The 12,814-nt window shown below is 40.0% G+C and overlaps 1 protein-coding gene across 1 annotated transcript in view; it reads left to right on the top strand.

The window, feature by feature from the left end:
• The window catches only part of pcdh11 (protocadherin 11), a 130,749-nt gene that overhangs the window by 50,731 nt on the left and 67,204 nt on the right, over positions 1-12,814 (top strand). The window contains 1 exon segment of the mRNA XM_063877297.1: positions 10,937-10,996. Coding sequence (XP_063733367.1) covers positions 10,937-10,996 — 60 coding nt within the window.

Here is a 12,814-nt window from a genome sequence, read left to right on the forward strand (position 1 = left end):
AGCCCTGCTGCCTCTGGGTGCCTGGAGCATCGTGGCTGCTTGGCGTAATGAGCTCCACAACCATACAGTGGATGGCCCGCAGGACAGTCCCTGCAGTGCCATAATGAGCACTCCAGTGTACCAATTCGTGCTACCCACAAAGGGGCCCCCCAAGCCTGCCTCCCCTAAGACATGGGTGGGCACGGCTTGTTCGCCAAACCTCCCGTCGCAACCTACCACTTCAACTCCCAATCTGAGGTAACGACTTCCCCTCTGGTTCGGTGTGATGTCCCCACGTGTTCGGTAGGAGGGATGGCCTGGAGCCCAGGCTTGGCATCAATCACTTTACATCGAGAGTGAGGCGAAAAGCAGAGGCTGCGATAGGGATTGAGTTGCAGCAAAGATAGAGGGGAGGCACGGGACACTAGGATGGAGTGCCAGGTGAAGAGTGAGGACAGCTGAAGTAGCCGGGGATAGAAAAGGTAAATGATGGTAGAGCAATGGAGAGGGTGAGGTAACTGACAGATGAAGTGTGAGAGAGGCAACGAGAGATAAACTGTATGAGAGGTAGAGGTGGAGAGAGAGAGGAGTATATGGGTATAATGAGGTCTATAGAGGAGGGTGGGTAATGACGGGAGGGAGAGAGGCATAGTCCAAGGTGAGAAAAGGTAGAGCGAGAGAGAGAGAGAAAGAGAGAGAGAGAGAGAGAGAGAGAGAGAGAGAGAGAGAGAGAGAGAGAGAGAGAGAGGGGCTCTTTTGCCAAACAGCGTTACTCTGTTGGTGCTTGGGTGGATCTGTGTGTTTAAGAAACTGCACTGCTGTGCTTTTGCTCTCTTAAACAACCAGGAGGTGGGTGAGAGGATCGACGGGCCTGACCACAGAGCAGGGCTTTGAAGCTGCCTCACGCTGAGAGAAACTGTATTGGATTTAGAGAGACTGCCTTTCAAAAAGAAAAAAGGAGAAAAACTGAAAAAATATAAAAATAAATCCGAAATAAAGACAGCAAATCAAAGAGAAATATATAAATCATTTATGTATAATTATAAAATACAATATATGAAATTAAATTATCTTTACATGCCTCATACATGTGCTTTTTCTTGTCTTTATTTATTTCAAAGCTTAGCATAACAAGTAACATTTCTCACAAGCCATATGCAGTTAGCAAGATGGGAATCATGAACATGGTGTAGCATTCATTAGGATTATTCACAATCATTAATTGTGGTCATGAACGATTTTAACAGTTAAAGACATCAAGCAGCATGTCTTCAGTCGCATGTTTACCAGCGTTTTGCATTCATGAATGTATTTCACTATGTGAATGCCTGTGCATATTTGTGTTCTTAGACTTTTGTGAAGTCCAGGAGTAAAAAGGCCCTCATAATTTCTCATCTGTGCTGAATGTTTCTACCGTAACAATGCAGCAGCTGTTGCAGCCATATTTTTTCCCCCTGTTTCTCTTTTTAAAGTGTAGTAAACTTGATATTTCACAAACTAACTGGGGCTTGTTCAATGGCAGGTATTCAGATCACAACTTCAGCCACAGGCATCTGTAAACAAAACATTTTTATTTTCTGCAGTAATACAGTCAGGGAGGGAGTAAGAGTGCAATATTGTATACCAATACAGTACAATGAGAAAGTTTTTGCATTACAATAGCTACATCTGTATCAGAGAGGATTACCATGGTCGGTAGGATTGTGCAATGTGTCTTATTTTAATTGCTGTGTATTTTAAGTAACTTCCCATTGCTCTTCTTCTTGAATAAAACCTCTGTGGGGCCAAAAACGGTCTTTTCAGAAAATGGTTCCATCTGGGAATAAGGATTACATTATTATTATTATTATTATTATCTTGTGAGGGATTAAGGATTTGTCTCAACCAGTGAGTGTTGCCCTGCAAAATACAAGTAAATCACAACACAGTCTCACAAAGTCTATTGTTCGGATCCTAAAATATATATATATATAAAACAATAAATCCTGAAAAGGAGATGTTTTACATCCTCTGAACAAGGGCAATGTGCTGTTTTGACATGTATTGACGGCATGTCATAGAATTGAGGTTGGAGAAAAAGACTGATGTTTGGCAGAGTTCAGCTGCAGTTCCAGTAACATTTTCCTAAAAAAGATGTTGTAATTATAAAAGTGCTTTCCATCTCTGTTTTTATAAACTTGTGTCAAGTGAGATGGAAACAGATGAATACATACCAGAAATTACAAGTTGAGAAAAAAAAGTGGTTCCCTATTCTCTCACTTACATTTTATAATCCATAGCACCTATTTCCCAAGGTACATCATCACTTACACGTTTGCATTTGTATGTGAAAAAGGGATTACCAAGCATGAGCATTGTATTTCACAGAAGAGGAGAATATTTTGAAATGTTAACAAATGGTATGTTAAGTATAAAGAACAATAATCAGCCTCTGTGTGTCATATTGAGGACATTGGTATTATTACTTGTTTTCACATCAGTCACTGGGCTTCAGTGCTATATACAGAGAGGACACCATAACAAAGCACTGCCCACGGCCACAATTGACCTTTGGGGTTCTGATCCCTTAATGTGTTTCTCTGTGTTGGTGCTGATAAAGCCTTCATCGCCTCTGTCCAAATCTATAAAGCTTTTCCAAAGATGCTGGTAATGTGGATTGAGAGACACAAATATCCGCCCGATTCCATGGTCGTAACCTCTGCCTCTGCCATCGATAGCTCTAATAGGTGTTTAGAAGGCCTTGTATGTGACTCTTTAGCTGGATGATTGTTCGGATTGTCATTCAGAGGAAAGTGGTTTGTGTTGAGGGGGTGGGGCATAAGCCAAGACACAATTTTAAGAGCTTTGTGTTGAACATCTATTTAAAAGTCTCTCAGTTACATTTGTAACACTATAGATTTGCGTACTTCAAGTATGTCCTCCTACAACAGAAAAATTAGACTTGCAATTCTATCTGTGTTGAACGCCCCCGTTAATTATGTGAGAAACACATGTGGGGATTGACAGGGCAGCCTGAAGGGCTACATGTGACAGATTGATTTCTGTACCACTCTAGTTATTGACCATGTCTTTAAGACAGTATTTCATTCTAAATGAGTGCAGTATGAATTTACTTCTCCCTCTACCTCCCTACACCCCAGTCGTGTTGTAGACACTTACTAAAGTAGAACATGCTTATGTTGAAAACATTCCTAATCAGAATCCCTTTGTCTAACCATCCTGAGAATGAACAATTTTACCATTATGAGTCAAAATAATTTGTATTTGTTTATATTACTTATGTTATGTTTGGTTGTAAGGTGTTAAGATAGGAATGATCACTTTAAAAAAAGAATCAATATAAACTTCATTTCTTGTCTTAAGTAATTCCTTAACTACATTATTTTACTGAGAAAGAGCCCTGGGATCTTATTTACTGTCTTACCCCCAACATTTTGCATTGGGCTTTAACTACTAGCCAGAAGAACTCTCCACAGAGGTTTACGGAACCAATGAGATTATTTCTGCATGCATAGCAGCTCTGTCTCTGTAAAGTGTTTGAATAGCTTAAACCCCAATCTGCCTACATGTCCTGGTTCATGTGTGGCCGTAAGTCCCCTGACTGGGGGTTTGGTCGAGGCATTTCTGCCTGCTGGTCTTGTGGAACACATGCCTGGCACAACCAGTGCCATGAGGGGAATGGCACACAGCTGGTTTGATTGGGGGTCTGGCCTTAATCGCCCGTGTCTCTGCCATCAGTGCTCAAGGAGCAGTCACACACATGTTAACTGTGCTCATACAAGGGAAACTGATTGGAGCCTTCCAGATTCATTCCCAATCAAATACTGAATCAAGCTCAGACAGATAAAATGCTGGTGTTGCTTTGTGAGATGGGTATCAATGTCTAACGAGAAAGCTCGGGCTACGCATTCAACAAGCTACTTCAAGTCTCAATTCTCATGCAGATGAAGGGAACCATTCTATTTTCAGAAAGCCAATTGTAAGGAGCAGAATTGTGGATGATAGTCTATGCGCTAAAGATACATATGTCTACTTCTGTAAAATGCATTATCCATGCATTGTTTAATCCTAAACCTGGTCAACAAAGAATACATAACAAACACAGGGGTCTGAAAGGTGCATGTTCGAGCACCTCTGCAGAGACGAGACGAGACTGCTAATTAAAAACGAGCAGCTTCTCTTTAATTTGACAAACAGAATATTATCAGAATCAGAATATCTTTAGCATACGTTTGCCAAATTTACCCCAAATGGTGACCATTGTGTAGTTTTTTAGACACACTTTTTTGAATAATATAAATCTAAATCTTTAAAGAAATGTATCATTTCCGACCCATTTTCTTAAAATGGCAGCAAAAGGAGGTGGACTGGCTAATGTGGAACACATGCACCGGCTAATTTGACTTGATAACATTTTTTTTTCATTTATTTTTTATTTCATCAAAATAAAGTTTAGCCTGAGCGTGAGAAGCAGTCAATAACAATGTGCAGCTAATGACAGTTTGAATACACTTTATGCTCCGCTCACCCAACCAGAGAGAGAACTGCAGTAGTAAATTGGTTGACTGTTGCTGATAAGTTTTACAGCAAAGCAGCATTCAGGCATTTGAATGAGGGCATTAATGGTTGTTTAAAACAGGAACAATGAAGTGACGACGACAGTGTTGCTCTTGAGAGGAGGGTCTGCCAATGGAGGATGTTGATTATTGTCACTTCTAAAGGACATAAGAAAGCAAAGTAGTAGGTCATTGGAACTTAGCAAAAACTATAATTTCTAACCTAAAAAAGGCTCAGCCTCATTTCAGGATAATTGTGTCTTTATATAAAAAAGCAGCTTCACACAGATATATTCACTCATGCACAAACACTGAAATGTGTCCACACACACAGACCTCTTTTAATCTTTCTGACATACACACACATGCATGCCCACTTGCACACAAAATACATAAACAAGCACAAATGCAGTGCACAAACACAAAGCAAATGTCCTCACAAAGTAGATGAGCTCCACTCTGTGTCGAATTGAAAGCATCTGCAAAGCCAGTTCCTCTCGGCCGTGGAGGCGTGCATCAGCCGGCAGAAGCGCCTGCTTGTTGTCCCAGGGTGGCTCGGGTAACACTTGGCCTGCTCCCTTGCCACTGCCTGGATCAGAGAGGCCCACTGCTATCATCTAGGCGCTGGCAGCAGAGAGGCTAGGCTTAGAATGACAAATTGGTTAGAGGGAGTGAGTGACGAGAGCAGGCCAAGAAATATACTTTGAAGAGAGAAATGCATTCTGGTTTGTGACAAGCATGCCGCATTATATGGTCAAGTGTACAAGTCTGACTCCCGCCATGTGGATTGATCCGGATCCCAAAGACAACTTAAATGAGGCGAGGCTCTCTCGTCAAGACAATGCCAAAGTATTTATCTTAGAAAGTCACCCAAAATATTGCTGGATTAGAGAGCTATTCAGCACATAGTCTCTTGCCTCGTGGCCTCAATTTGTACAAAACTGCCCCCTCGTTTCCAAACTATCCAAGCAATTTTGTAGTGTTTGCCTGTTAGCTGATGTTTTAGACACAGATTTCTGAACACAATAATAATTATTTCCAGTCATCCATTGAGACCTTCTCCCTTAAAAACCAGAACATTTACATAACTCACTCAAGACATTCACAGGAATAATCAGAAAAACATCATGTTGCTTGAATAAAACCAGGATAATATGAATCTCTCATTTTTGAGTCAGAATATATTATTTAATTCAATTCTTTAGTCAACTCATGATTTCCAAATGGCTTTGTCCATGGTTACAGCCAGCAAATAAGGCTATCTCTTTACAGTTTGTCAGAAAGTGATATTAAGAAACAAATGTTGTTTTTCCTTAAGTATTGAAGTAGAGCTTGAACTTTGATAAGATTCCTTAAAAGGGGTTGACCAGTGATTGGTGCCAAAATATTACAAATTAAATAAATAACCCTCTGTCGGCCCTGCAGGCCATGCACTGTAGCTAACAACATTTGGTAGAAATATAAAAAGCTTGAAACTTAAAGAACATAGAGACTGTGGGACCCAATTTTAAAAGACATGTCATGGGCACAGAATTGATCAAAAACAGAGCTACTAAATATACCCTGCATGTATTGTTGCATACAGTAGCTCAATATAAAACTGCATTACCTTTCGGTAGGTATCAGGTTTCTGAAAAAGTGATGTCCTAATGCAAAGTCACAGCAGTTGTATAGGCAGGAAAAACAATATTAAGCTTCCTCGACATATTTTAGATTATCATAAACCCACATGGTATGAAATCCTGTTCTAGTTAATCCACAGCAATATTGCACTTGTCAAAACAATCCATGGTACCAGGGACTCTTCAAAATCACAGGGACAGAAACAAAAGAACACTAAATCTCCAATGATGAGGTCTGGAGATAGAGGCTGTTGGAGATAGCTAGATTCCAGTCTATATCAGGAGACGTTTTGATTAAATATGAATTAATATGTGACATAATAAATAATTCTATATTTTACGTTAGTCACTTAAAATGAATGTCTTCAAATTATTATACAAACTATTCAATCACATTTCCGAGTCATGCCCATTGGGATGAATGGCTGATTTGTATGTGGTCCTGCAGTATGAGTTTTATGACTCAGAGTGAGTTTGTTCTAAACAGCTTTGTTTGTTGTAATTACTTTGTTTTCTTGCCGGATTGTTGGCACCTTGGTCAAAGGCAAGCTCCTGTGTAGCTCCAGGACTCCCTCTCATGTAAATTAGGGCTCTTTCCTTGCCAAAGCAATCATGACATTGCACTGGTGCAAGGCTCGGTCTGCAAATAAGCCATGTCAGAAGCACACGCTCAAGACACCGGATGTAACCCTCTTGAATTTCCTCTGTGAGCAAACTGCAGAGCCGTACCAGTTGGCATCTCGAGAATTTGGTTTGAAGTTGTAGAGTATTTTACTTTTGTTGTCAAATTGCTTTGCAAATGAGGCCCACCCTGGCACATTTTCAAAGAGCTTGTGCTATATGTGCAGCTTCCTCCAGGCTTTAGCTTCTGAACCTTCATCATTTTGTATGCATATGCACAGTACTGCACACAAGCTCACATGGAAGACTAGATAAACATGCCAAGCCAAGACGAAGATGGAAGGCAGTATACTTATGTCTTGTCTGCCTGTCTCCATGTTGTTTCTGTGTTCTTCAGCTTGACTGACATGGTCTATCTAAAAACATGGCAGGTAAACAGTATGAAAGCCTTCTAGGTTTATATTCATTAAAATGATATTCAATCATTTTTTGATGGGCTTTTTTTGCCCGAAACCACGCCTCATTATGATGCAAGGTTCCAATGCCATTCACATTGAAATGTTGTGTTGCTTGAAGCCACATCAAAATAATTGTTTTGATATGCCCCATTTTTTTCTTGGCAATGACACTAATAGGGGGTGATCGTACATTGAGGATAAAGAAGATTTTTGTTGAGGTATGTTGACTAAATTTGAGCCACGGATCCCCTGGCTCACAGTTGTAAGGTTTTAGTCTGGGCATCATGGAAAAAGGCATTGCTTTGCGATACAAGTGTTGCACATATTGCGTGTCCCTTTGATTGCATGTCCAAGTCTCCCTTTAAATAATAATAATGCAGGGATTGAAACACTGCATAATAGCCCGAGGCTCAGAAATTGCTAATGAACAGCAGCGGGGTGCAGTAGGGGGTGCGTGGGGGATTGGGGCATGTGAAACCTTACTTCCTGTTTCAAAGGCAAAGGTTGCTTCTTCCTACCCAACACATCTGTGTTATTGCCTCAAAACATACATACTGTACATACATACGTTTTATATGATAAAAAAGCTATAAAGGATAGTACAGTGGCTAAAATAAAAAGGCATTAAACGCTTAGCCTCCTTACATGTTAGAAACATGTTATTATGCTTATTACATTCTTTTCTCTGACTGCCAGTCAGGAGGTCTTCTCACACTGTTCAGAACCATCAAGCGAAGGGAAATCCATGGAGAGGGAAAGAGACAGAAGGCAAGAAAAAGAGAATATATTTGGTGCTATGTGCTGCAGATCAAAAACATGGCAGTCACATGATCAAAGGCATTTGATAATCCTTGAACTACATTGCTCCTTTAATCCTAGTGAGAGAACTATATTTTATTGGGTGGGGGGGTTAATGTCGGGGTGACAAACAGAGCTAAAAAAGCAGTAACTAGCTGCTGGAAACACAGTTTACTAAATGTAGCATGTCACTTTTGAGGTATCCGGGGAAGACGACAGCATAAAGCCCCCTTGTGTGTGTGGAGAATGGAGGCTGAGCTGATGGGGCTGGAAACACAAATGTGCCACAAGTCCCTGTCCACTCAGCACTGAATAGTGCTCTTGTTATTTCATGGGGCTTGTAAGGGAAGTTGGCTTGTTGAATGTGACCAGACTACTATATCTGGCAAGTAGAAACAGAAAGGAAGTTACACAAGGTTTGGGCAAAATGTATTTTACATAATATGTATTCTTGGTTATTTCTACATTCATCTGAAGGTTCACCTCAATATGTTTTATCCAGAACATACTGTATTTAACACTTTATACAGACAATTTATAGGTTATAACAGTTTTCATGTGAGAGTAATAATTATGCTTAAGGAAGACAATCCTGAGGAACAGCAGGAAGGATCCTTGCTAAACTAGCATGTCTCCAAGAAATCAGACAAAAACACATCATGTTTCAGTTTCCTTTCCGTTTCCTCAGAAAATACATGTTGTTGTATACCCTAGCATTGTGTTCTTTGGGCCTCATCACATTACAATAACCACCTCAAGCACTCTGAGAAGACAAAAACATCAATACATGGTGTAATCCAAGTCCCTCTGTTGCAAGCCTTGTCAATAGTGTTTCCCTATCAGATGCAAAATGTTCCAGACCAAATGTGAGTTGAAAAATGGCTGCAGTTTTACTTCTCATCATTCCTTTTTCTATTAATAATGTATCTTCCTATGACATGATCATCATCACATTTGTGTATTCAGTTTAAATACGAGTTAGGTTATGCTGAGCAATTAAATATGAACAATTACATTACACGTGTGTCACTGTGGAGCTTTGTCATAAAACAACATAGCGTAGATGAAAAGTGATGCTCAAAATATAAAATGAGATTGCACTGGGCAAAAATAAATCTGACAAAAATAAAACAACAGTCATTATAGCCTTGGAAGATCTTGCTATTTGTTTTTGTTTGTGTCCAGGAAAGGCTTAGAGATTTAGATTATCGATGGTTGGTATCAAGCTTAAACAGGCTGCCTTATGCATTAAAGCACTGAATCTAAGGAAGATTTTTTGCGCAAAATATTTGTATTCATAAATGTTGCTTCTATCACATGGTGCAATGTTTTTATGGTGTTTATCAATGATTGATGAACATGGAAAATAAACCCTGTTGTTCACTTGCAGTTTTAAACAGACTTCTCTAAATGTTCTGCTCTGGGGATTTGTTGTAGCATATTTGGGATCCGATTTTGTATACTTATTATACAAAAGATGTTGACCTTTTGCTTTTTAATAGCACATCAAACTATCGTAGAACGACTGGGAGTTATTAAATTCATTGGAAATATTTGGTGGTTTTTTTTGGAAGTGTTTTGTTTTGCTGATGATTAACCGTCAGTGGTGGTACAGGGCAGAAGCATGTGCATATTTAAAAGCTCTGGTTCATTTCATAATTAATTAGACTATCCTCATCTTTCATCTATCCCCATTCATCAGCAATATAAAACATATAAATCACAATTGCTTAAAACCAAGGTAATTCTGTTTTCACCACTGGAGATAATACCATACTTGCATGCAACACGCTCGAAAACAAATTCCTATTTTCTTGGTCTTATCCCCAAAGAAAATATTTTTTGTTTATTTGTCACATCAATTAAGATGTCATAGTTGTATAGACTATTCAATGTGTAGGGAAGAATTTGTCTACTAATTCCATCATCCCAGCAAGGCCCATTTATCATTCATATTTAATGATGCTGTGTTTATGCTGCTGAAAGCCAGGCTGTTTTTTTTGTTGTTTTTTTCCCCCTCTTAGTCGCCTAGGCTAGTGGGGTGTTCTGCTTCTATGTTGCAATGAAATATAGATGTTAAGAGTCTGGAGAGTTGAGTGTGTCATCTGTCCTGGTGATACCATAAGGCAGGCATTAATAGTGTCAGGGAGCATCAGACGTACCACAGGCACATAATTGGAAATAGCACCTGCTTAAAAACCAACAGGGTCTTCCCAAGAGGATGGCCTTGGTAGATTCCAAGCGAAAGTTTGCAGAGCCCATCCAGATCCCTGCTGGGTTTGCCTCACCCATTGCTCTTTTTATTTCTCTCCGAGGTCAGCTGAAGATGGCTTCTGCTTTCTTTTTTTTCGATGGCATTGTGAGAATGCAAATACTTTGGATCTTTGCATAATCACAAGCAGCAGGACCATCTGTTGTTGGCTTGTTGACTTACCTTGCGTCTGCTTTTAATGGTGTTTTCTTGTATCTGAGTGATGTATTGGTGTATTAACAATGTGATAATCATTTAACCTCAAAAAAAGCATTCAGGCGTGTATGCAGAAGTCTGAACATATGTTCAGTAAAATCTTCTGACAGAGAAGGATTTATAATCTTTGTAAAGGGATAGAAAGCAGGGAAAGTGGAAAACAACAAAAACATCACTATACCCACTCAGTTGGCATATGATAAGATGATATTGTTAAGATAAAGATTTAAAATATGACCGTCAACCAAAGCTGTGGTCTTGGTTTAGTAGGCGGCAGACAAGCTTGTTGATTGAGAGTCGCTTAACCTCTCTAAAATATATTGCAATATGCTAACGGCAAGGACCGGGAAATAAGCTGCAACTTCTGTCACTAAAGATTTGCTGGGAGATGCCCTCCTCTGAAAACATGTCCCTGATAATGTGTTTTTCTTGTAGAACCTGAGCCAGACACCGGAGAAGTCTTTTAACTCGCCGCCCCCCATTTGTCCTCATAAGGTAAGCTCCAGTTTGCTTTCAGGCAGGGGACAAACAACATTATGTGAAATAATTGAAGATATTTTAATCATTATAGTTAAAAAAAATTTTTTGTGTGCCCATTTACATAAAACATATGTGAATATGAATCAAAGCCCTTCTCATGCTCTCACATTTGATGTTCTATCACCATATGTCTTTTTCAAGACCCTTTGCCAAGGATGTGCGAATTCATTTATTCCAAAAAGAGAGTTTTTCATATAAAAACAGGAATATCTCTACATTCCTGCTATGTGTTATCTCTGCATTTCATTATAATTCAACATCGAACATGAGGCGAGAAGGGCAGATTTATTCAATGGTAATTAGTCCTGTACATGCACAGTCAAAGTCATCACTTCACTCTGATGCTCTCAAGTCACGCTCATACTGACTGAAGTAACTTTCCCCTTCACTTCCTGCTCCTGCTGCATGCCTCTTGCAAATGTGATAATGTGCTATGTAGTGAAATTCACACAATTTCAGTTCACTTAGCACCAAATGTGTCAAAAATGCCTGTGTCCTTTTCTGGATGAATGGTCGGGTGAGAGTGGCTTGTTGCAAGAGTGGACCTTGGTAAAAGGAGTCCAAAAGAGGGAAGCTGTCTGACAGCCTGTCATCAACTGTTCAAAGCATGACACTCCTCTACATCGCTAATGCACGGCTAGCTGTCTAAAAGATTTTGGTGCCATTGAAAGTGCAGACGGTGGTATGACAATAAATAAAAATACAATATGATATGTCAGATCAGTCTAATGGCGTGTCAGTTCCTTTATAACGGGCTGCCTCGTTTGCCTCTCATTTCTTCTTTCTCTGACTTGCTCTCTACATTTTCACACAGCTGATCAGGGCTGATGTAATGGGGTAACACCGTGGGTTTGCAGATCCTGTTATTCACGTTTTAGCTGTTAGCAGCAGAACATAATCTCCCTCTAGTCAGCTCACATTAGTCTCCATGATCCGCACCAACCCAATATGTGCCGCGAATGCAATGGGCCAGCTGGGCTAATTTAGTATGTCAGTCAGCTCAGGAGGCTGGTACAACGAGTAAATGGCTGGATATGAATTATATGAAAAGAATATTCTGATTATAACGGCTCTCAGAATAGAATATCCTCTTTTTACACTGCTTTTCATCTGCATTGTGTGCATCCCCCAGATAGATAGTGAAATGAACAGAGGGCTTTTAAACTGACTGCTCTGTGATTATATTAAGAGTGTGAGAGCGAGCGAAGACAGGGGAGGGAGGAGATCGGGTGCCCGAGCACTAAGTATATATAATTGCTTCTTGACACATTGGCCAAATTCTGCAGTGCCAGGATCTGAGCGAAGATGATTAACGGCTGTCCGAGTGGGTGGGCATTGCAGGTCGTTCGGGGCCTTTGGTTTCCATAGCGATCCTAGTCTAAAGGCCATATATTGCATACTGAAAATCTCGGGGGTCCACACATTGTTAAACTACAATTATAACTCACATAGAGAGCATTGTCTGTCTACCGCAAACTCTCTTATTCAACCTCTCTCTTTTCCTTTATTCCACCTCTATTTTTCTCAAATGGTCTCCTTTAGCTGGCGAGAAGATAAAGAATGAAAATCTTGCATTCTGTGAATAATTGATGAGTGGGCTCACCTCAGAGCATCATTACAGTACGGCAGTCAGGGTAAGAGGTGAGGGTAAGATCATATTTCTGACACAAGGCTTCAGGCGGTAGAAAATTGTGGCAGTTTTTCACAAGGGTTTCTTGTGAATCTACAGCGTGAATTATAGTTTCTCATTATAGCACAACAGGATAGGAATGA

The sequence above is a fragment of the Eleginops maclovinus genome, chromosome 23 (assembly GCF_036324505.1).
Source record: "Eleginops maclovinus isolate JMC-PN-2008 ecotype Puerto Natales chromosome 23, JC_Emac_rtc_rv5, whole genome shotgun sequence".
Taxonomy (NCBI): domain Eukaryota; kingdom Metazoa; phylum Chordata; class Actinopteri; order Perciformes; family Eleginopidae; genus Eleginops; species Eleginops maclovinus.